The sequence below is a fragment of the Borostomias antarcticus genome (genome assembly GCF_949987555.1).
Source record: "Borostomias antarcticus genome assembly, chromosome: 22".
Classification (NCBI taxonomy): Eukaryota; Metazoa; Chordata; class Actinopteri; order Stomiiformes; family Stomiidae; genus Borostomias; species Borostomias antarcticus.
Genome location: NC_140255.1, coordinates 7,169,426 through 7,194,718, shown reverse-complemented (window position 1 = coordinate 7,194,718; position 25,293 = coordinate 7,169,426). Strand labels below are relative to the sequence as shown.

The 25,293-nt window shown below is 44.4% G+C and overlaps 1 protein-coding gene across 1 annotated transcript in view; it reads right to left on the bottom strand.

Annotated features, from left to right (window-relative positions):
• Positions 1–20,537, bottom strand: part of LOC311323712 (myosin-binding protein C, fast-type-like) — a gene marked incomplete at both ends in the record, with an annotated part of 42,808 nt that extends 22,271 nt beyond the window's left edge. The window contains 6 exons of the mRNA XM_084456008.1: positions 104–163; positions 1,563–1,611; positions 1,720–1,837; positions 3,196–3,344; positions 3,881–3,946; positions 20,516–20,537. Of these exons, the coding sequence (XP_084312134.1) occupies positions 104–163; positions 1,563–1,611; positions 1,720–1,837; positions 3,196–3,344; positions 3,881–3,946; positions 20,516–20,537 (464 nt within the window). The remainder of the gene's footprint in view (positions 1–103; positions 164–1,562; positions 1,612–1,719; positions 1,838–3,195; positions 3,345–3,880; positions 3,947–20,515) is intronic.
• Positions 20,538–25,293: the final 4,756 nt, after the last annotated feature.

Here is a 25,293-nt window from a genome sequence, read left to right as displayed (position 1 = left end):
CATTCTGTAAAAGGTGAAGTACAGTAACTTAATGTACAGTAACTTAATGTATGCTGTTGTCATCTTTTCTGTAGGTGCTGGAAAAACACAACTCATGGCTCACTTCTTGGTGGCTTTCAACAAAGCGCTGAAATCCAGATCTCCTTCATCCTCTCCAGCATCCCTGAGAAGGGAAACAACATGAGTCTTAACCTTTATCAGGTCTTAGCCTATATCAGGTCTTAACCTATCAGGTCTTAACCTTTATCAGGTCTTAACCTATATCAGGTCTTATCTACATCAGGTCTTAACCTATATCAGGTCTTATCTACATCAGGTCTTAACCTATATCAGGTCTTATCTACATCAGGTCTTAACCTATATCAGGTCTTAACCTATATCAGGTCTTATCTACATCAGGTCTTAACCTATATCAGGTCTTAACCTATCAGGTCTTAACCTATATCAGGTCTTAACCTATATCAGGTCTTATCTACATCAGGTCTTAAAGGACAATGCTCGTTTTTGACAACCTGGACCTTATTTACGACATATTATAAGAAGTTTGACTCACCGAGATCACTTTTGTGTAGTTCGGAGGCCTGTAGAAGAAATTTAAAATCCAGCGCGAGCCAGTATATCCATGTAATGACGGTGATCGGGGCAACGAGAATGCAGTTTCTCAAAATCTATTTTCGGCCGCTAAACGGTTGTTTTCATCAATCAGATTGGATGAATCGACAGTTGAGATTCCTCAAAGCGAGGCATTGTTGTGGTTTTCAAATACGGGGTCTTTAGCCTCTGTAATATGATCTTTACACGCCTTTCCCCACTTGCTCCAGCACGCATGCGCACAGGCCAGCGCGCAGACTGGCTATTCTCCGGCTACACTCGCGGCTCACATTCTCTGCGCTACGATCGGATTGTTGTTGCCTAGAATATTGTGTGCAATATGGCTGAATATTTGTCAGATTTAGAGGATCTAGAAAATGAATTAGAATATGACGGACGTCCATATCGTTTTGAGCCGCGAGTGTAGCTGGAGAATAGCCAGTCTGCGCGCTGGCCTGTGCAAATAGATTTTGAGAAACTGCATTCTCGTTGCCCCGATCACCGCCATTACATGGATATACTGGCTCGCGCTAGATTTTAAATTTCTTCTACAGGCCTCCGAACTACACCAAAGTGATCTCGGTGAGTCAAACTTCTTATAATATGTCGTAAATAAGGTCCAGGTTGTCAAAAACGAGCATTGTCCTTTAACCTATATCAGGTCTTAACCTATAGCCAACATCAGTCTTAACCTATATTAAGCAGATATGATGTAGAGCCAAGTGCTGTAAAGTTAAAAACTAAAAATATCCTCCTTGCATATGCTGAAAGACACATTAAGACACATGAGCTTAAGATAATTATTAATAGCATACTCACACGCGCATGCATACGCACACACACACACACACACACACACACACACACACACACACACACACACACACACACACACACACACACACACAAACACACAGTTCCCCTCAGGAGACATGAACTAAATTACACTTGAACCCCTCCTGTACACTTACGATCTCTTAAAAGCTGACAGGATATCTGCTTGCGCCTCCGTTTCGGCGGCTGTAATTAGAGACATGGCGTTGAGCAGGCGTTCAGAGCCAGGCAGCGCACCAACCATCTCTCAAAGGGGACCTTGTGCTCAGCCAAATCAGGTTCTGCATAGCTCACCCTCCACAGTGACCTCGAACGTGCTGCTGTCACACTTGTCCTTGGAGGTCACTTCACACCTGTAGCCTCCAGCGTCACCTGGCTTCACCTTGACGAACTTCATCTCGTAGGTGTAGATCTGGGGGGGGGGGGGGGGGTGAGCCTGGTTAGATCTGGGGGGGGGGCGTTAGCCTGGTTAGATCTGGGGGGGGGGGGGGGGGGGGGTGAGCCTGGTTAGATCTGGGGGGGGGTGAGCCTGGTTAGATCTGGGGGTGTGTGAGCCTGGTTAGATCTGGGGGGGGGGGGGGGGTGAGCCTGGTTAGATCTGGGGGGGGGTGAGCCTGGTTAGATCTGGGAGGGGGTGAGCCTGGTTAGATCTGGGGGAGGGGGGGAGCCTGGTTAGATCTGGGGGGTTAGCCTGGTTAGATCTGGTGGGTTAGCCTGGTTAGATCTGGGGGGTTAGCCTGGTTAGATCTGGGGGGGGGGGGGGGAGCCTGGTTAGATCTGGGGGGTTAGCCTGGTTAGATCTGGGGGGTGAGCCTGGTTAGATCTGGGGGGTGAGCCTGGTTAGATCTGGGGGGTGAGCCTGGTTACATCTGGGGGGTTAGCCTGGTTAGATCTGGGGGGTTAGCCTGGTTAGATCTGGGGGGTTAGCCTGGTTAGATCTGGGGGGTTAGCCTGGTTACATCTGGGGGGTTAGCCTGGTTACATCTGGGGGGTTAGCCTGGTTAGATCTGGGGGGTTAGCCTGGTTAGATCTGGGGGGTTAGCCTGGTTAGATCTGGGGGGTTAGCCTGGTTACATCTGGGGGGTTAGCCTGGTTAGATCTGGGGGGTTAGCCTGGTTACATCTGGGGGGTTAGCCTGGTTAGATCTGGGGGGTTAGCCTGGTTAGATCTGGGGGGTTAGCCTGGTTAGTGCTGCATGCCTGCCCTGTGTGTGTGAGTGAGGCTTGGGGAGAACACAGGATCACCTGCACTCTTCACACTGCCCTCCCAATACACACACACACACACACAAATACACACACACACACACACACACACACACACACAAATACAAACACACACACGCACTCACATACAAACAAACACACGCATGCACACACGTACATGCACACACACACATTCAAACACGCACACACAAACAAGCACGCACATACAAACAAACACACACGCATGCACGCACATGCACACACACACACACACATACAAACACGCACACACATACAAACAAGCATGCATATACAAACAAACACACACGCATGCACACACACACACACACATACTGTACACACACACGTATGTACATTTTTCTATCCTGGACAGCCTAAACATACCTACACCCTAACACCCTAGCCCTTAACATACTGTATTGAGTATAGTTGAACACCCACACACACACACACACACACACACCCAAACACACACACACCCAACACACACACACACACACACACACACACACACACACACACACACACACACACACACACACACCTTGGTGTTCCTGTCGTAGGTCTCTTTGAACTGCAGGTGTTTCCCAGCCTTGCTGCCGAGGTCCAGCCACTTCCCCTTCAGCCACTTCATGACGGGCTTCCTCTGCAGCTTGGACGAGTCCACCTTGGCCACGAACGACACATTCGTCCCTGCAGGGGTGACCCAGTGGAACGTGGAGTAGCCGGTGACATTCACCCCTCAAAGGAACGCTGACAGTCCCTCCAAGAGGGACGTCCCTATTAGCGCAACTGTCAGCGTGTCCGCCTCACAAGCGGATGTCGAACGTGGGTTCGAATCCTGCCCTGGGCAAGCCCCTAACATGGGTTACAGGGGTGGTACTGTGGGTAGCCCAGAGGTCGGTTGGAGCATTGCTGCTGGGTCAACAAGCGATTTCCCCATCAGTCAATCACCGCCTAACGCCATTGTGCCCTTGAGCAAGGCGCTTAACCCCGACGCAGGCTTGTAATTGTGAGTTGCTTTGGATAAAAGCGTCTACGGAATGACTTCAGTGTACAACCAGCACTGAGAGAGCCTGGTCACCCACTGAGACAACTCAGACATGGACACGTTCCAAAGCCACATACAGGAGCGTTTCTGACCACGTATACATGGCTTTTGGACAGCAGTACTGCAACGTGTTCATCTAATGTACTGTATTAAATATGGCTGACGTTGTGTCTCTGACCTGTGATGATGCAGTAAGACGCCTCTGGCTTCTCGAGAAACAGACCACTCAGCTCGGTCGTCACATCTGGGGGGCAGGACAGAGGAGGTAAACACACACACACACTTCCAAATATAAACGCACGCACGCACGCACAAACACACATGCATGCCGCGAATATACACAAACAGTGTATCGGTTACAGGTACATTGAACGTGACTGAACATGACAGTCGGAGATATTGTATCTCCGTGTCCTATCCCATATGAATGCACTGTGACGCAGCTCCATGCAAACACACAGTGCACAGCGTACCGTAGACATGTACAGTAGTGTAGATGATGAAGTCATGATGCCCCCACACCACAACCAACAATATATACTGCACAGAACACTGATGGAAACCTTGGCTACTGTGGGCATATATACTATAATAGACCATACAAACAAAGAACACTAACAATGTGGTACACAGATGGAAACAGCACCTTGAGTGTGTCAGACAGTGACATAGAGATATACCTATATATCTGGCATATACACGGCAGTACATATACAGAACACTTATCACTGTTTTCAGCATCTAAGCACTTAAAGAACAAAACCTCAAAGCAAATACTCACTGAACACACACACACACACACACACACACACACACACAGATAGTGAAATCGTTGTATTTTCACCCCAACATTCATGGGTGGGGCATTGGTATCTAATTGATATATTGTCATATCCATTCACCAGCTGACATTTCCATAATTTGCACACAGTACAGCAACATTTGTATTGAATAGACCAACCCAAGACTCTAACAATACAGCTGTAACCTAACATTGAAAAATATCAACATTTCTGTATCAGATTCTATATTTGTGGGCTATACTTGTACCCACAAAGGCATGCTCACACTGTCACAGTGAACTAGTGAACACAGACCATGCAAAGAACATGACAGACGTCAACAGATAGTTCCTCCATCAAGTCTAGCAGCACGACAGCCTGCATGCTTAGTGGTCCTACGCTGCCCTGCTGACTGAGCCTCAGCTGAGGGGAAATGAGACAGTTTAACTGGGGACTAAAGTGGACACCGCTGTTTAGGAGACACACTGAACACTCACACCATCAACTCCACTGCAACACCGAGCTTCAGAGAGAATGTTCAGAGACCAGGAACACGAGGACGTGAAACCAATATCAAATATTATATACTGTGAACGACATAATTGCAACGTAATAGTCATTCAAATATCCTTGAAATAAAGTGTTGTGGCACACTGTGCAAGATGATGAATGAGAAGACAACTGTGTAACGGAACAAGCAACTAAACCGAGATTTTGAGGATATGAAACGATAACCAGTCCTATCCTGATAGAGTCAGACACTGTAGGTTTCCAGTTTGAATCAAGCACATCACATACTAGGGATGTTCTGATCTGGATTCATGAGGCCGATACCGATCACCGATTATTTTCCTCAGGACGGCCTATACCAATTCATAAAAAAAACAAAAAACGTACCCATATTATTGTTATTGTATCGATATGATGACACTGTCTTTGCTTGCATAGATTTTCATTGAGGTTGCCCATTATTAATCACTCATTAACCCATGAATAGGCCCTCTAAATATTATTCAGTACATCAGATATATTTCAATATACAGTATACCGACCAATGCCAAGTGAGTAAAAAAAAAAAAAGAAGTTGAATTGTTTTCTGTGACCTTTATTTTGAAATTCCTTGAAAGAAAGCTACCGGGCATCACAAGTTTAATTTCACACTGCTTGAAGAGCAACTGGTGGTGTGCTGGGTCCTAATTTTGAACTGCAAACATGTCCAACCTACAGCTATTCAGAGATTTAGTTAATGAGTTATTAGCAGCAGCAGCTTTGGAGATATTTGGGCTGTATGAAAAAACGCTGTATGAAGAAATCCCAGGAGAAAACTCACACAGTTGGGAGGGATGTTGGACGCTGTTGACATGACGTTATTCAACTTGCTTTCAACTAGCTTGTAGCATCCACGTGTGTAGCCTACTTGTATCTATGTCAAGCTAACCAGCTAGAAAAGACTTAAAAGATGGGCTTTTGCGATCGGCCAATCTGGAGAAAATAGGACAATTTAAATCGGTGGCTGATCGATCAGAGCATCCCTACCACATAGGCTACTATACAAAAACCAAATGCATCACACAGGCATACAGACAGACATTTCGGAATAAACACTAACCAACACAACATAGTAGTGCATAAGAATAAGGTTCAAGCACTGAGGGCCATGGCAGACACATATTGTGGTGTGCTGTACATTCAAAACATATACACCAAAAACAAGGTGGTCAATATTCATTCCCATAAAATGACCAGATGACGTTTCTCTTACCCTCCTCTGCTGGAGGAGCCTCATCTAAAACAGCGAAGTGTTGGAATTTAACTCCACACATTATAGAATATGAAGAAGAAAATGTATGCCTACTGTACATGTATATATAGGGAGGGAAGATAGATCTCCCTGTACCCCACACATAGCCTATACACAGTATATAGAGTCGGCTAGATATTCAACTTCATACAGAGTACAAACGTACACATATACATACAGTACAGTACAGATAGACATCTATAGTACAGGCAGCTCATTCAGCATGGTGCTTGGTTCTTACCCTCCACAGCAGGCTTTGTCTCAGCTGAAACAATAGTGAAATACAGTAGCACTGAACACTACTACTACTACTGTGTGCAAATTAGTACAATAACACATCGTGTATCATGAGCATAGATACAGATATCGAAGGACAATATGGACTCATATTGTGGACCTTTATTTGTATGCACACATACAAATACTGTATACTGTGAACATATGCACAGAAACATATTAAGACGTTGTGATACCAATATGTTTTTGCACAACTCGGTAACTCGTCTGGATAAGTAGTTACAGTGGTTTATACAGACTAAGTTCCTAAATGCAAACGCGCATACTTGTAATATTTAGTGAAAATGACACTCAGTGAATTAGAGGATGTCATCACATGCAGTATAGTGCATATTAACGAAAACATAGATTTATAGACCCTTACCCTCATCAGAGTAATTAGCCTCTCCTGGGGAAAAAGAACCATTAGCAACCAGGAGACTAGAGGTGGGATGTGTGGTATTTAAAGTGTTGAACTTGCGAAGACCAATCACAAAAGTGCACCATCAAACTCAAACATCAGGAAAGATATTTGCACACACACACACACACACACACACATATACACACAATATATTAACTCATCACATCCCAAACTTGATTAAACGTTTTCCACTCAAAAAACAAATGTCTCTGTCGTTGTGCATAACACATAAAGACATACAGTACGGATACATACAGCAGGTACAGTACACAACAGGTGCAGTACATTAAAAGAAAATGTTCACATTGCAACCATGCCAACAGTCCTCACACATAATAAGAGCAAGGGAAGTCTTGCTGCACACCCACAAACACACAGGGGCGAATTCACTAAAGGATTGCGCAGCTTTTCCTGACGCAAAGCCTGTGCAAATAAGTCAAAAATTATGTTTGCTATTCACAAAGCCCTCGCAAAGGGTGAAATACGGTGTTAACTGCGTTGCGTTCGTCATTGCGTTTCTCTGCGCCGGTGTTATTAGCTGATATTTAAATTAGGTAATATGGGAGGAGAATGTTCCCCTTTCTATGCAAATGAACATCATTGCAAAACCCGCCCAATTCACAAAGATCGGCGCAAATTGCCTCACGCAGTTAAAGTGAAATTAATTCCGTTTTCAGAGATGTGGTGGTATTTAAGCGCAAGGGGTGTCATGGCCAGCCTTTCCGCTGATCATGGCAGCAGTGATTGTTGCGAGGCGAATTCGGCATCGCAATGCCAGGCATGTTGTTCGTGAGAGAATATTTAGAAGAAGGTCACTTTTTGATTTAACACTAGAACCACCGTGGTAGCTGTTTGGACATCAGAGCGCGCAGCTCTTCAGCCAACTGGAGGATGAAGTCGCGTCTGGGGAGGCTCAGTTGACTATGCGTCTCTCCACCCGTCCCCAGCGAGTCCAAGCTCCCCCAATGAATAATACTTATAATAGCCTACATAGCACGAAACTGTGCGTATAATAGTCTATACGCGAAACTGCGCATTCCCTATAGCTGTTCATTGAACGGCTGGGGGCCGATATAGGTATAAATAAATAAAAACATAGCCTACACAATATTTTTTTTATTTGAATGGTCTTGAAAATATTTTGCTTTTGTATCATAGGTGACGGCAGGTATCATCTTCAGCCATGGATGATGACTCCCGTGCGTAATCCTTCCAACGTTGGAGAGGCGGCGTACAACTGGGCTCACATCAGGACGCGCGTGTGATTGAGTGCACATTTGGAATCCTGAAAAGCCGTTTAGATGCCTAGATCGTACCGGTGGGGCAATGTTATACACTCCCCCAAAAGTATGCCAGATCATCGTGCTGCAACTTGCATAACAGAAAATGACAATTTTTCCTTTGTTCGTCTTTTCAAATCATTCCACCTCCGTTTGCAGTCTTCCGCGTTTACACACACAAATGGCACTGACTGATTGGGAAATTAAACCCCAAATATGATTTTTTGCTGCAGTCGTGATATTTTTTGCGGAAAGCTGTGAGACATGTTTTTGAACCTCGTCCGTGAGGCCTTCAAGTTCGCTGTCTGAAAATCGTATCTTTCTTTTTCTGTCTGCCATCGTCCAAAGATATGCATACGAGTTGTATGCACTGTATGCGCAGTATTTATAGTCATTTCCTATATCAGCAGCACATTGCACTCAGCCGCAAACACCGAATGGGCGTGTTTGCGCTGGGATATTATTAGCGCAATGTCTTTAGTGAATAGGTTTTTAAAACGGAGCACATAGCTGGCGCAACTGACGCGCAATGTAATGGTGCAATTAGCGGGCGCAATTTGCTTTAGTGAATTCGCCCCACAGTCTGTAGTGTTCAACTAAGCAGGAACTTCAATCTAAATCATACTGTTTGGATGTTAAAATACACTTGTAACTAAGTATTGCCTCAGGTAAAAATAAAGGGTAGAAGACACTTTCTATTTTCATGATGATTATTATTATCATTATTATTGTTATTTTATTTCATTTTTAACTTTTATTAAATCTAGTTAGCAAATGTCCATCAATATATGATTACATCTTATCCTATGTACACAAACCTCAGACACTTATTGCAGTATTCCAAGACATTAAACGACAAACCAGGAGTTCTTGATGCTACAGTAACACACACATACAGTACTTCATGATCATGTTATGCATGTCGCTTTCAAATCTGGGTCCAAATACTATTTGAAATGCTTTGGATAACTTTTCTGTGAATGATTGATTTTGTCTGGCACAATGGAACCAATGGGCTGCTCCGAATATGCAAACCCCGCCCACCTGACCCTCCAGGCAGTCTCAGGCACACGTTAGAGGAACTGAAAGTATTTTATACGTTTTATACTTATAATAGTATTTCGACCCAGGTCCTGTTTCTTTTCCCTTACCCTCTTCCGCACGTGCTGCCTCAGCTAAAATAATTAATTTCAACAAAGTACATGTCATCAATATGCACAAATGCCAATGTTATCGTACTAGAGACCTGACTGTCACAGCCAGCATGGTGCTTAAGCCTTACCTGCCTCTGCAGGTTTTTCCCCTTCTAAAAAGAGGGAAGCATTTGGTTGTCAATGAGGACAAATGTGTACGGGGCAATGTACTGGACACATTTGGACACATTCGTAGACAATCCCTTTGAGATCAAGCAGAAACACACCGGTAGATTGTAGCAATGATGTTCTATGTGATGCTGAGGCAATGTTGCGACACAGAATGAAATGTTTACTGTAGGCGGAATGTGTTAGACGAAGGACTGTAGGTTAGATGGAACATACTGAACTTAAGCAGACCTGTCCCCAGGGGCTGGGGGTCATAGCCAATTAACACAACGACGGGGACAAGTGTTAAAGGTATGAGAGTCATTATCCAGTCCGACTGTTAGGTTCACAAAAGGTCAATAGGTCACCATGCTAGGCAACTCACCGTCTCCCTCCGGAAGCACTGTGAAACAAAGACACACATGAACATCACAGACCTGGAAATAAGAGTCTTCACAGCTGCATGCAAGACTTTTATAACAACTATGAGCTACAACAGGTTATTCATTGACACAAAGGGGCGATGCATCATTGGTGGGGGACAACATCTTTACCATACAAAAAAGTAACACAAAAAACAGAAGATATGCTGTATAAAACAAATACAAAATATACATAACATGAATGGGAGGTGGTGAGAGAGTAGATGAAAATTGTGCAGTTGAATTAAGTAAGTATAAGTATATAAGTATGGATCTAGATAGATACTCAGTCTATTGTAGAATAAGTCTGCAACATGCAGTAATAAAACACGGAGAAGGTGAAAGGAGTGTGCAGACTCCGGCTTGACAATATTTACATACATGTACAGTATACAGTGTCTGATTTCAATGTGTGCTTCAGTGACACAACTCTATAGCTCAGTCTATCAAGGAAGTGGACTTAAAGCAGACTTAAAATCAGCACTTGCAGAATTTGTGAGGCTGGGAGCCGGGGTCTGTGTCCCCCTGGGGACTCTAAAGAGAAAGGGGACTCTTTAGAGGGGACTCTTCCCTCTAAAGAGAACGATATCTGACCCTAATTTTCCAAGTGCCTGAAAGGGCAAAGTGAGTCATGTCCCATGATCTTGGCTGTGTGCATCAGTACCAACTGAACACACACACATCTGATCTGACTGGACACTGAGGGGTTCCGAGGGTCAAGTCTGAAGTATTGAATGCTAGAGGGGCTGACTGTGGATGGGTGGGAGTTAGAAAGATGCCGTGGAAAAATAACCCTGTTCTCTGAAATAGCTGCATGAGGCGTATCGTATAGCCAGCTCTTGGAGTGTCTCTCGTGGCCGACTGCATTACTACATGGTCTGGTAAAGGCCAGAGCCGGTGTCTTGTGTCAGGTCACCCGGCCCTCCTGAGATGCTACATTGCTACCATGAATAGTCACGCTAGAGCTGTGCTTCCATCTGCAGCCTGCCAGGGTCTGTCCCCCCAAAAAGGCTCAAGATCAACTTATTTCCCCATCATACCATCCTCTGCATTCATTACAATTTACTTGTAGTTGATAGATATATTAATGTCATTTTGGATATATATTCATGTAAAAAAAATAAGTAAATATAATTCTACAATTATCAAATAATATAAAACAATAACAATTATATCACATAATATAATTCTTAATATAATTCAAAAATGTTCTATTTAGTACTTTAACAAAATTGAAATATTTGGGGTATTTTGTTCCAGTTTGCATAATTTTTGCTCAACATACTGTGCCTCACAGCAATGATTTGAATTGATTGGCTGTCAAAGTATCTACACAGTTGCCAACATGCCAGACACTCTGTGAAAAGACTCTGTCATGTCAGTGTAAATCCAGCGCATTAGTGAAATGGAGGCCGCCGCCATCAACACGTGAGGATGGACACATTGCTACCGAAGTCATTTTGAATGTAACACTAGGAGGAAAATATGGGGACCTACTTCAAATGATAGTTTAACCTCACAAGACCTCGAGTCATTGCAAGGCCTATTGGGTCAACCTGGTTGACATCTGGTCAGTATATACCTCGCAAGTGATGTTGTCATTCTGTTGGACAATATTAGCATCAGCAACTTCCATGGATCTAAAAATAAAAATCCTATGGTGAAAATGACTGGGGATTTCCAAAACGTTTGGGTTATGTCCCTTGTACTTTTATGCATTGAAAAATATAGCTTTTGATATATTTCTTCTATTTTGTGATGCTTTGATTCATGAGCGTAGAATTTGGGGGGAACACGGACATCCCTATCAATATTCAGAGACTACTGAATTGTCCCCAGCAATAATTGGTACACAAATGCTTAACAGAAGTTCACAATATCTCTAATAGGATTGGTTTGCCGTTTCTTGCTAACGTTTGTGGCTGGCTGCAGTATCTGATTTAATTTGTTTGCAAAGTTCAGAGCCTCCGTCAACGCCACAGTTCTGTGCACATAAATATGGGAAAATCCTTGCGTCTTGTATCGATTCAATATTGAAAGTGCATTTTATTTTTCAATATGGGACAATCCCGTATTAATGGCAACGACTTGCCTACCATTGCAAACGCGGCAAGATTTGAGCCATGATGAGGCTCACGCACCCACTGAATTGCATAAAGTTAGTAAACAAACCAGAATGTTTAGTTAAGTTAGGTTTTTTGGACGCTATCAGTTGTTATCAATATGTATACAGCAAGTGCATGTGTGGCCCAATGCATGATCATCAGTTCAGGAGGTAGAAGAACCAGCCATCAGGATAATCACATCTGACTGGAGCTCAAATGTATGCTTTTTTTATTTTATATAGCACAAAATAAATCGCGCGCTACGCACATACGCCCGTGCTTTGATTTAATGAATCAACACATCACAATGCTTTGACTACATAACAGCTTCATAATCCAAAGGATCCAGTGTTGATTGAGAGGGAAATGTACTTCGGCTGAAACCTTTAAGTTTACAAATCTTGTTACCACAGAACGTGATAGGGAGGACTGTGTGGAATCCCCATTCATTCTTCTCCTGAAGAAAGTCAGTTAGATCTGGAAATCCTTAACTGGGCAAAGTACAGACTACAACGTGATGCATTCTACTGCTATCGTCAGAAGTCCAGCCAGGAGAATGAAGCTCATTTCATTCACTGTGGAAACGTCAGTAAAATGTGCTTCACTCAGAGGGTGTAAGAGGCCACAAGACAACAACCGACTAAACTGGTCGAATCAACAACCGACTAAACTGGTCAAATCAATAACCAACTAAACTGGTCAAATCAACAACCGACTAAACTGGTCAAATCAATAACCGACTAAACTGGCCAAATCAACAACCGACTAAACTGGTCAAATCAACAACCGACTAAACTGGCCAAATCAACAACCGACTAAACTGGTCAAATCAACAACCGACTAAACTGGCCAAATCAATAACCAACTAAACTGGTCAAATCAATCTTTATTTTTATTAATCTCTCCTGGATTATTTGGATTTGTCTCACGTTTTGGATATCGTACTTGGATCTTGGAACTGAATTGAATCTTTAATTTTAGTGAAGGACAAAAACATTGTTTTCAGAGACTTGGTTTCTGATTTTCAGTGGTGGTTCAGAGAATGAGCTCCTACTCTTGAGTTGATTTGGGGGGGTTTAAGTTGATTTTTGTAGCCATCTGATTTAAAGGTACCCAACGAAACGTGAATCAAAACAATCCGTTCTTTGTTTATTTTTGAAATTCCTCAATTATATGGTTCCTTGTAGTCTAATAAACATGTGGAATCAATTGAATGTCTTTCCTACCATGTAATTTCTTCGCAAAATGATATTTAGCTAATGTTTTGAAATCAACAAAGATGTGTGAAACGTCACTATTATGTGCTCCGCATATTGACGCAATGACGTAGTACGCGATTTTCGGGGACCACCTTCTCAAATTTGCTCTAGAGCGCATACTAGTGGTCAAAAACTACATTGGGTACCTTTAACTACGTACAGTAGGAATACACATCCGTGTTTATATGACATGTGTGCCCTCCTGTGAATTTCCCTAATCAGTACCGACTGTTCTAAGAGCACCATCTGAAGTTAGCCTCCTGTAGGTCCGGCCTACAGGCTTTGTGGGGCCCTAAGCCTGCTTAAGCCTGGGGCCAACCCTGAGTGGGTGCGCTAATCACATGACACGGCACGTGGCAGGTTACACACCACATGGTAGGTTACATACCAGGACCCGTTTCCTGGCAAAGGTTACATACCAGGACTCAGAGACAGTCAAAAAGTTGACAGTATAATTTACTATCTGTTTATGTCCCCATGCCAAGATGTGTTAATGTCTTGCGCGTGCGTCTGTCTTGTTAAAAGTATATACGACTTGCTAGTTTTAGTAACAGGCATGCTCTAGAGAGGACGATATAGGCTAGGCACATAAACATACATTGGGTTTTTCACTTTCATCAGCAGAAAATGACTCCCACACACAAAACTTTGAGAGGAATCAGACTCGCATGCGGGCTCTGCCCTTCTGGGAATCCAGTAGGTTGGCAGGAGAAAATCACCAAAATGTGAGCAGCAGTTGTTTCAGTTGTAGGATTGATTGACCTTTCAGTTGCATTCATTAAATCGAGTTAGAGGTGCTACAGACATTTTTATCTCAACAAATGAAAAAAAAAAAAAGAAAAACGAACAAGGTTTGCGATCCAATAGTAATTATGACTCTTAGAGGTCTGCGGTGGTGTAGTGGTCTAATGCATCATGTTTCGGTGCAGCTGGTCACTGGGGTCGCCATATCAAAGCACGGCCTCCGCTCCCTGAGGGTGGTTAGTTTCGGCTCGAGGGTTCATCATGCTACCATTCCATCTGTTGGAATTACGATCGCAAGCTGAGAGAGTGAAGAAGTAGTCTCCTTCGCATCGCCAACCGGCCGGGTTAGAAGGGGTAAGTGGATATTACTGTAGGTCAGGGTCAACTCAATTGGCTACCAAATTGGGTGAAAAGAGTGATAGCGCCCCCCCCCCCTAAAAAAGACTCCTGAACGCTCCCGACACAGAGATACTGTGTGGTACCAACATCCTAACATGGCTCACAAACCTTGTTTGGGAAACAAACCTCAGACATCTCAGAGATGAACACAATATTCATTTCAGACCTGTCAACATTTTTTACATTGAAAATTCATAATCAATAAAGACAATTGGGGGAGCAATACTTTTAATCCACACCTTTCTAAAAGCTCTGTAGATGTATATACATACATACAGTTTACTTTCATATATTATGGATTAATTTCACATGTAGTGAAATATTTCAAGGCTGATTGCCTCCATGCCACGCCATGCCATGTTGATGCAGTCATTTTTGCAAAAGGAGCCCCCACCAAGTATTGAGTGTATAAATGAAAATACTGAACATACTGTACAATCAAAAAGATTAAGGCCACCCTCAAACCTGAATTTGTTCAGATCAGATCTCTGGTTCATATAGACTACCAATGTTCGGTATATCGACAACATATCCAGTTTGAGCAGGCATCACGACTACGGCTAGAGAACAATGTGCAATTGATTGATCCACGATTGCGACTCATCTTCTGTTTATCAAAGATCATCAGGGTACAACAATGAGTTGTATCGGTTTGTTGGTAACGTGAGTTCTCACTGCAAACGAATTGTCCCGCAGGGCGGGCTGAGACCACCCTCTCTAGACCACCCTCTCTAGACCACCTTCTCTAGATCACCCTCTCTAGACCACCCTCTCTAGACCACCTTCTCTAGACCACCTTCTCTAGACCACCCTCTCTAGACCACCCTCTCTAGACCACCTTCTCTAGACCACCCTCTCTAGACCACCTTCTCTAGACCACCCTCTCTAGACCACCTTCTCTAGACCACCCTCTCTAGACCACCCTCTCTAGACCACCCTCTCTAGGTGGTCTCAGCCCGGTTGATTTGTTCTGGAACTGCAAGCAATTGCTGTGTTCACATATGCCCAAACAACCCAATCTTCGGGGGAAATGCTCCTGGTATCGGAACAACAAGCTAGGTCTGAATGCATCCTAAAACAAAAAAAGGCTTGAAATATTTCACTTTGTGTAATGGATCTAGAATACATGAAAGTTGCACTGAATTAAATTACGGAGAATAGTGGACTTTTTCACACTATTCTAATTTTCTAAGATGCACGTGTATAAAGAGTGGTCTACTTAAAATTGCTTTCTATATCACCTTTAAGGAGTTCTATTTATTTGCAGACTTGCTATCTTTAGCTTTAGGCATGTGATCCAGCCCTGATGGCATGTGGCCATTAACAGCATCTAACACAGGTATCAAATAAGGCTCCATCTGGACCAACGGTTAGCCTCATGGTTAATCACCTGATGTTTTACAGCAATTGACAGCCGTTACAGAATAGAATATGTTCATTGGACAGAGCCAGTTAGGGAGGTGATGAAGCAGAGTTCCCTGAAGACTTTGTCATGAGAGCCACGATGACGGGAAGAGTAGAGAAAGAAGAGGGCTAAGAAGGGCGGGAGTGTATCTGTGGGCTGTGCATACTTTGAGGGTTAGTAATCACTACTACATCCACAGAGCAAGGCAATATGGAACTACTCTTTCACCTTTAAATTCACTTCCACTGTTTGCTCTTTTTGTCTTATTATTTTTGTTGAAGACAAGGACAGTGAGTGAGCATTCGAGAAGTAGGAACAGAACTGAGCATTCAGGAAGCTGAGATGGGCGTAAAGAGACCACCAGATTTCACGACAGCTACTTTCCCCAAGCTGTTAGAATACTGACTGGACATTAAACACGGACATAAACACTACCTCCAGCCCTGCGCCGTGGGCTGAACTACCCCCCCGCCCTTATAATATAACCTTATGCTCCTTATAATGCTTCCTCAATGTGACCTAAATGTTGCCGTAAATGTTGCACTGTCCTAATTGCTGTGTAATTGCTGTCTAGATTAATGCATACCTGCACCTTATAGTTTTTAATGCATACCTGCACTTTATAATGTTACCTCAATGTGACCTAAATGTTGTGTGTAAATGTTGCACTGTCCTAACTGTCGTATAATTGTTGTGTTAGATGTTGCACCGTTAGAATCGAAGCGCAATCTCGTTCCTCTATGTACCTGTATGTGGTTGAATGATAATAAAAGCAACTGAACTCAAGAGTATCGCTGGCACAGAGGAAACCCGAGAGAACTTTGATGTGCTGCTGTAATGCTGGATCACTCCTCCATAGTGAAATGAATTATGACTTATAAACATACCAATAACCACACCCACTCCCCTGTCTCCGTCTCCTCTTACCTACTCTTCCAAACTCTTCCAATGCTGCCGTGTTTTTGAGGGACTTCAGGAGGGCACGGGGGAGGGGTGACTTGCGATAGAATCCCAAATCGGGAAGTGAGGATCTTTTTTGGACTTGACACAGTGACAGAACATTTTGGAAGTGGTAAAGAAAGATTATACTGTAATTCGGTGGTATGTATAGTGGTATGTATTGTATCGGCCTAAATTATAATATCACAAGTTGGATGTACCAAAACTTGATAGGTGACTTAATAAAACATATGAGTTAAAAGTCAGAGGTCAAGTGTTTTTTTTTAGCATCATGAAAGAGAGGAGAGATATCAGAGACTGAAGAATGTCATTTGAAAAAAAAAAAAAAGGTCTTGCCTATGATGGACAGTACTTGGGGATCAGGCACTGTAAATCTTAAGGCATAGAAGAGATGGTAAGGACGATTAGAGCATTACACAGTTTAAAATGACAAGCAGATGACCAGGGCCAGCTCTAGGGTCTAGGGAACCTGAAGTGGGAGTGGATTTGGGGAATTGAGAAGTAGCCTCCTCCATATGTCCCACGGTGCCATAGGTTATATTTAGCAGATAATGACAGTGAAATGGCTATACTGAATGACAATGTATACAAGGCAACAACTCACTGAAATAATTATATTTTTCAATTTCCCCAATAAAAAAGTGGTTGTAAGGACCTGCATGTACAGTAATGTCAGTGCTATAGAGACACAGTGAAACTCAGAAAATTACTTTTGCCAATCCAAAATGATTTAGTCCTTTCACAAGTTGTGACATACTGTCATAATGACATGTAGAGGTATGTCACAACGTTCAACAGTAGTTGTAGTTGATTTAAAAGCATTTCCTGGAGTTAAATTGTAATATTTAAACAGTTGATATTTACATAATGATGACTGTGTCTCTCTACTCAGTAAAATTACATTTATATTTAGTTCTCTCTCTGGAAACACGGGCGTGAGAAAGCCTGTAAATGAGGGCAGATTGAAACTTGAGCAGCAGCGCAGCTAGAGGTTGGTTAATAGTAGAAGGTTAGCCTCTGAATGGGGCGAGGCTGAGCCTGCAGGGGGATCGGGTGGGGTGGGTCCACAGCCAACGCTCCTGCCCTGGCACAGGGCACTGGGCTTAGTTTAGTTTACCGGGCTTAATTTAGTTGGGAGGTGAAAGTGAGTATGGAGGAGAGATCAGCAGGCCGGAGGTCAGGCAGGGGGATACCATCTGAGGGAAGGTTAAACACTTCATTATTTCTTTTTGAGAGATACACTTTAATCAGAGATCAAGAGAAGGATGAACCATGAGATAACAGCTACAATAGAGAGCACACGCAACAACAGGAAGGAAGTCCTCTATCCTTCTTCTAGCATGGACTGGGCATGGCTGGGATGAGGTCAGAGGGGCGGGGTGGCGGCCATGCCTGCACATGGTCCTGTCACTGCTCTCACGTTCTCATCCTCCCTGCAGTCTCGGTGTGTGTTTCTCACTTTACTGTCACCACCTTGATTTACACTGACAGCGTTAGACTACTGTACATGTTCAAATGGAGGACAAGTGACCTCGCATGGGAGGAAGCAGGACATACTAGCCTCCACCTGAGACATGCATCAGTAACTCAACATAACGCAATATTTTATGACAAGGTGGAGTCCTATTACACAAATATTATTGGTTTACTAATTGCCAGTTCAACCTTGACATGTTTGAAAGATTGGGATTTGAAAACAGTATTTGTTAATTGATGCAATCCTATCCTTGATGGAACTTGTCAATAATAAAGGCAAATTAGAACACAATATACCTTTCATCAATATGTATTCAATATACATGTCCCACAGCCTGAAATGAGCCAAACTGTACTGTACTACCCATAATCAATGTTCATAAAGTAGTATATAATATAATGGGCCATTCAAAATTGCTCACAAACAGTAAACAAGCAAACAAAAACATAACATTGTGAGGACTTATAGGTGCAGTACGCTGTTTGTGATTCCCGACAAAATCCCTGCCCCTCCCTCCAGGCCTCCCTCCAAAGCCCCTCCTCCTGACTGGGGGAAACCAATGACACTCGCCATGCAGGTAGGTAGGTTGACAGGCAGGTAAACCATCCAAACATTTCACGTTGGCAACTCAAAATGATTGGACGCACTTATTACAGTCCTGCGACCCACACAGTTTATGGATTTATTTCATTCTAGTGTCGAGCACTTTATTTATTGATTGATATCAATAAATAAAGTTAGTAGTTAGTAGCTAACCCTAACCATGACCCTTAAACAGCAAGTATATTGAATGCTTGAAGCCTGTGTTTCACTCACAGTAAAACACAAAGAGAGAATGGTACTGTAGAACCTGCCCATCAGGACTCCACATGATGGCAGCAAATGTTTTATCAAAGCTGTCATCTCATTGGCATAGTATGCATGCCAAGATTAGCCTGGCTCCAGCCCCTCAATCTGAATTTTCAAAATGCCATTCAAGGGTCTGGAAAGGCTCTCGTATAGTGATCTCTTGGTTGGAATTCCAGCCAGGCCAATAAGGGTCCTTTGAATTAAACTGCGCAACGTGATTGTTTAGGCGATGACAGATCCCTGAGGACTCTTTCGGTAACGCCCATCTGGGAAAACGTCTGCGATGGGAGTCTGTTCAGACGGGATAATGAAGGGAAACTAAATGGCAGTTCAGTCTGAGTGTCAGGCTATGCCAAGATCTCCGTAACTATAGAAACAAGGACACACCGCATGCTCTCAAGTCCTCCCATCTTAGATCAGCTCATGTGATCCTGATCTCTGCAGCTGAGTCACACTGGAATCTCTCATCAACATTATACCGCAGACTGTAACTGGACCTTGTTAAATTCAAACGACTTAGAGGGGCAATAAGGCTAGATACCCTGCTGGGGGGGGCAATAAGGCTGGATACCCTGCTGGGGGGGGCAATAAGGCTGGATACCCTGCTGGGGGGGCAATAAGGCTGGATACCCTGCTGGGGGGGGGGGGGGGGGGGGGATATCTAGTGCAATCTCAGCAAACTGGTCCCTCACGTTAGCGCCAGCAGCCAACCACCTCCCTGGACTGAGACCTGACCATCTGTTCCTCTCTACATCTTCCGCAGTGACACCCAGAATGCACTACTGTACAGTACTCTCATCCAGCGTCAGGATCTCAGAGATTTTAGCTCAGGCTGAGAGGTCACTCGGCAGGAGAGAAACACTCAAGACTGGCTTTCAACAGACTATGAACAGAGTAGCTTGAATTAATAACCTGAGATAAGATGAGTAATACTCATATTGAGATACAAATATTGCACAAATCCTCTCTGTTACTGTAACAGTGTTTTGCTTTAATGTTATCTTTAACCAAAATGTACTAAACACATTTTGACATTTTCAACCCTCGAACCTTGACGTTTTGACTTAAAAAAATAAAATAAAGATTGTGTCGGAGGGTTAAAAACATTAAAAAAATATAGAAATATCTTTATACAAGGGATTAGCACGTCTTTCTAAAATCACAATATAGCCAACAGGTCCTTGAGCTTCTCCATAACAATACACCTCAGAACTGCACTGTGAAACTACACACCACACACCATACCACCTTAAACCAATTATTGTTCTTGTGTGGTCTTTCCTTCCAATCACACTAATTAAAACGATGGTCCTGTCAAGCTCTGCATACCTGCATCAGCGTCTTCAGACATGGTTAGCCCACAGCCTGTTCCTCTCAGCTGGAAATCAAATGGCGTGCCGAGCTTATTCCTTTTATTTCTCTCTCTCTCTCTCTCTCTCTCTCTCTGATATCCAATGCTCTCTTGGCACTTAAGTAGCCCATCCAACAGGGAGGGCAGTAGAGAGGGAGAGAGTGGGGGGGGGGGGGGGGGGGGGGGAGGGAGGAGAGGGGAGGAGAGGGGAGAGGGGGAAGAGAAGGAGGGGGAGGAGAGGGCGTCACTTGAAACTGTCGAAGGTTTATGGAGATGGAGCAGGGAGAGAGACAAGCTGGGAGAGACAGCCAAGAGGGGGCGTGGTGATGAACGGGGTCTAAACCACTTGACTGATGGACAAGATTGATGGACTGACCAAACCTGACGAAGTGTCTTAGGGTTTGGGCTCAACAGCATTCACTTTTTGTTTTTTTAACTAATACTTGTTTTTTGCCCTTTGCGCACATAACTGCTGCCCCAATTATCACCTCTCCCCACCAGAAACCTGACAAATAAGACTGTAGATAATGGTGATTTGATCATTAGGCAAATATATTTTTCATTACATAATATTAGGTCCACGATATCGGTGTTTTTGCATGCATGACCAATTCATATCATATCTAGACTGATATATAACATCTTGATTGATATATAATTGTTGTCACTATTAATTGTTTTCCCCTTTTTAAAATCCAAATTGGCCCTGTTGATGGATGCCACATAGGACCATGATGACTTCTATTTTCAGTGCACCCTTGAATATAGCTAGCTATTCCGCTGTGAAGTTCACTCCTTCAATCCTTCAGGGAGAAATTCACTGAAAGCGGCCTGCTGGCCAGAGAGCGCGTGGCTCTACGGTTACGCAGTTTACCAGGTGTGGCAGCCTGCTGGTCTCTGACAGCCGCGGGTGTGCTGGTCCGAGGGAGGTCTTCATTACAGCTCGGCCCCGCCGCCTCAAGTTTGCAGAATGCGAGAGCCCGTCTGGGAGAGTAACCGCGGGGACAAGCCCCCTGCTGTTCGCCGCCGGTGTGTCAATCACAGCAGAGAGCAGGTCGGTCCACTGGGACAGTGGGGGGGGGGGCGGGGGGGGGTAGATTACTGTAGTTGGAGGAGAAACACAGGAAGTGGATGCAGAGAGAATGAATGTTTTTTACTTTACTCAGGAGTTGGTGGCCGCAGGGACATGAGGAATGAAGGATGATCATGATTGCACCATAAGAGGCCGACAAAGTCAGCAGTCAGACGCTGGCTAATGTGAAATCTGATCGGGGAAGTTGGCCCATTGCTGCTGGCTACAGACAACGCTGGCAACATTATGGACAAAAGGAAGTTGCTTCAATGGAATTCCTGTTGTCGATGGTCACACTACATCTCTCAAGACCTCTCATCTCATCTGGATCTCTACGGCTGGGTCACACTGGAGTCACCAGAACTCTCATCAGAATGCCGCACACTGTACTGTAGCTGGACCTTGTTCAATTCAACTGGGGGTGGGGGGGGTGCGTATCTAGTGCAGTCTCAGCAAATTGGTCACTCACACCCAACCAACTCCCTGGACTGAGAGATGACCATCTGTCCCTCTCTACGTCTTCAGGGACGTCCTGTGCAGTAGCCCAGGAACATTATGACATCACTGCAGGTTTGTTTATCTTCTCCATCATCAAAAATCATGATAACCATTTGAATTCAGAAAATAACTCAATAGTAGTCTAGGTCACGAGGTCAATGAGACAACACCCAGGGGATGGATACATTGCAGAGGTTGCATGAATAACAGAATAAAGAGCACTATTCCTCCAAAAAGCACAAATTAAACATATTTACTATAATGTTATTAATAATATTTGACATGTGGACAAATGTTTCCAAACATGACCAATATCCTGTCAGAATATCTCCTGTTTACATTCTGAACCCCAAACATAGTCTATCTATATTTAAATGCAACTTTAGACGTGTCTTTACCATGGAGGGTCAGAAGATATGTACCATAGTTGGAGTGCGTATCGGCTGACAGGGTCCCCCGTGACAGTTCTCTGAAATATACCAAGCATTGCCATGAGGACTCTGACCCCAACATACTGTACCTCAACATACTGTACATCACTACAAAACATATGTGCAGTCTATCAATGAAATATGTTGCTATTGACAGTCAGTAGCAACATATTTCACTAATTTGACATTAGACTGCGCATACCAGTCTGAGTAGACTGCAACACAACTGCAATTTTCTCTTTGAACGGTCATTATACAAGTGTGTGATATAACAGTCTAGTCTGTACAGTACTTGGTGTTAATTAGGAATATCCAAAGCATGTCAGATGATGATCAATTGAGCACATGTCAGTGACTGTTCATGAAGTAATAGTTAATCAGTCCCAGAGCAAGGCTCTGGAGATAGTATATCTTAGCTGTCTGGCACCATCTTGTGGCTTTCAACAGTGAGGTAGCAGTAGTTCCTAGTGGACAGTTCACACTGCTACTGATTTTCAACTAATTAACTAGGCCACCTATTCATTAATCTAATTATTAGGTTTTTAGTTCACACTAGGGTTGTTGAGGCACACCACTTAATGATAACACTGTTAATAAATGCAGAGTTACAACTATCAACATTTATTTTCAGTGAATTCTTAAAAATATATACAGTACAAAGAACCACTGAATAGAATAGAATCAGATTTATTGCCACGCTGTTTTACAACGTGCAAGGAATTTGCTTTCCGGAGAGGTGCATAACATTTAGCAAAGACAGGACAGTGCACAGACAGGACAGAGCACAGACAGGACAGAGCACAGACAGGACAGAGCACAGACAGGACAGAGCACAGACAGGACAGAGCACAGACAGGACAGAGCACAGACAGGACAGAGCACAGACAGGACAGAGCAAAGACAGGACAGAGCACAGACAGGACAGAGAACAGACAGGACAGTGCAAAGACAGGACAGTGCACAGACAGGACAGAGCACAGACAGGACAGAGCACAGACAGGACAGAGCACAGACAGGACAGTGCAAAGACAGGACAGTGCACAGACAGGACAGTGCACAGACAGGACTGAGCAAAGACAGGACAGAGCACAGACAGGACAGAGAACAGACAGGACAGTGCACAGACAGGACAGTGCAAAGACAGGACAGTGCACAGACAGGACAGTGCACAGACAGGACTGAGCAAAGACAGGACAGTGCACAGACAGGACAGTGCAAAGGGCAAGTACAGAACGCTAGTTCAAAACAGGATAAGCTAAAGAAGAGTACATTGCAGAGTTTTTCCTGCATAGAGGATTTTTTGCTGCCCCCTTAAGAGATTTTAGCCAGAGCCAAACGAACATCACCAGTGCCAAAATGCTAAAGGGGGGGGGGGGGTCAGAGGGGGACACAAGCCTTGTTGAAGAGGCTGATGGCCGTGGGGCAGAAGTGGACTACAGCCTCCTGCCTGAGGGAAGTTACACAAACAGATTATGGCCGGGGTGGATGGGGTCGGACGCAATCTTCCTGGCCTGCTTCAGGGTCCTGGAGTAGTGCAGGACCAGGAGGGAGGGCAGGTTGGACCAGGAGGGAGGGCAGGTTGGACCAGGAGGGAGGGCAGGTTGGACCAGGAGGGAGGGCAGGTTGCAGCCGATCACCTTCTCAGCGGATTGGATGACGGGCTGCAGTTTTGCCCTGTCCTCGGCTGTAGGGGCGGAGTACCAGATGGTGATGGAGGAGGTGAGGATGGACTCAATGGTGGAGGTGTAGAAGAGTACCATCATTTCCTTTGGTAGACCGAATTTCTTCAGCTGCCTCACAACGTACATCCTCTGCTGTGCCTTCTTCGTGAGGGAACTGGTGTTTAGTTCCCACTTCAGGTCCCGGGAGATGGTGGTGCCTAGGAAGCAGAACGAGTCGACAGCAGACACTGGGTGTCGTTAAGTGTGATGGGGGGGGGGGGGGCTTGTTTCTTCCTGAAGTCTACGATCGTCTCCACTGTCTTGAGAGCGTTGAGCTCCAGGTTGTTTTGGCCACACCAGGACAGCAGCTGGTCAATCTCCCACCTGCAGGCAGACTGGTCTCCCTTAGAGATGTGTCTGATGAGGGTGGTGTCATCCGCAAACCTCAGGATCTTGACAGACTGGTGGCTGGAGGTGCAGCTGTTGGTGTTCAGGGAGAAGAGTCGGGGGGAAGGGACGCACCCCTGGGGGGAGCCAGTGCTGATGAACCTAGAGTCGGAGCCGTTTTTGCCCAGATTCACATACTTTTTCCTGTCGGACAGGAAGTCGGTGAGAGTCAGGCACGTGCAGCTGGGAGAGCTCGTACTCCAGTGTGAGCGGGAGGATGAAATCCACAAACAGGATCCTGGCATAGATCCCTGTGTGTCCCAGCTGCTGTAGAATGTAGTGAAGGGCCATGTTTACTGCATCATCCACAGACCTGTTTGCTCTGTAGGCGAACTGCAGAGGGTCCAGGAGTGGGTCCGTGGTGGATCTGAGGGGCAGTAGAACAAGGTGCTCAAAGACCTTCATTACTACAGAGGTCAGAGCGACGGGCCTGTAGTCATTTAGGCCGGTGATCTTTGCCTTCTTGGAGACAGGGATGATGGTGGAGGTCTTGAAGCAGGCTGGAACATGGCGTGTCTCTAGTGAGGCGTTGAAGATGTCAGTGAACACAGGGGACAGCTGATCAGCGCAGAACTTCAGCATGGAGGGGGGACAGAGGCTGAGCCAGCTGTTCACATCCTTCTCTAGGATGGAGGGGCTGTGCTGCG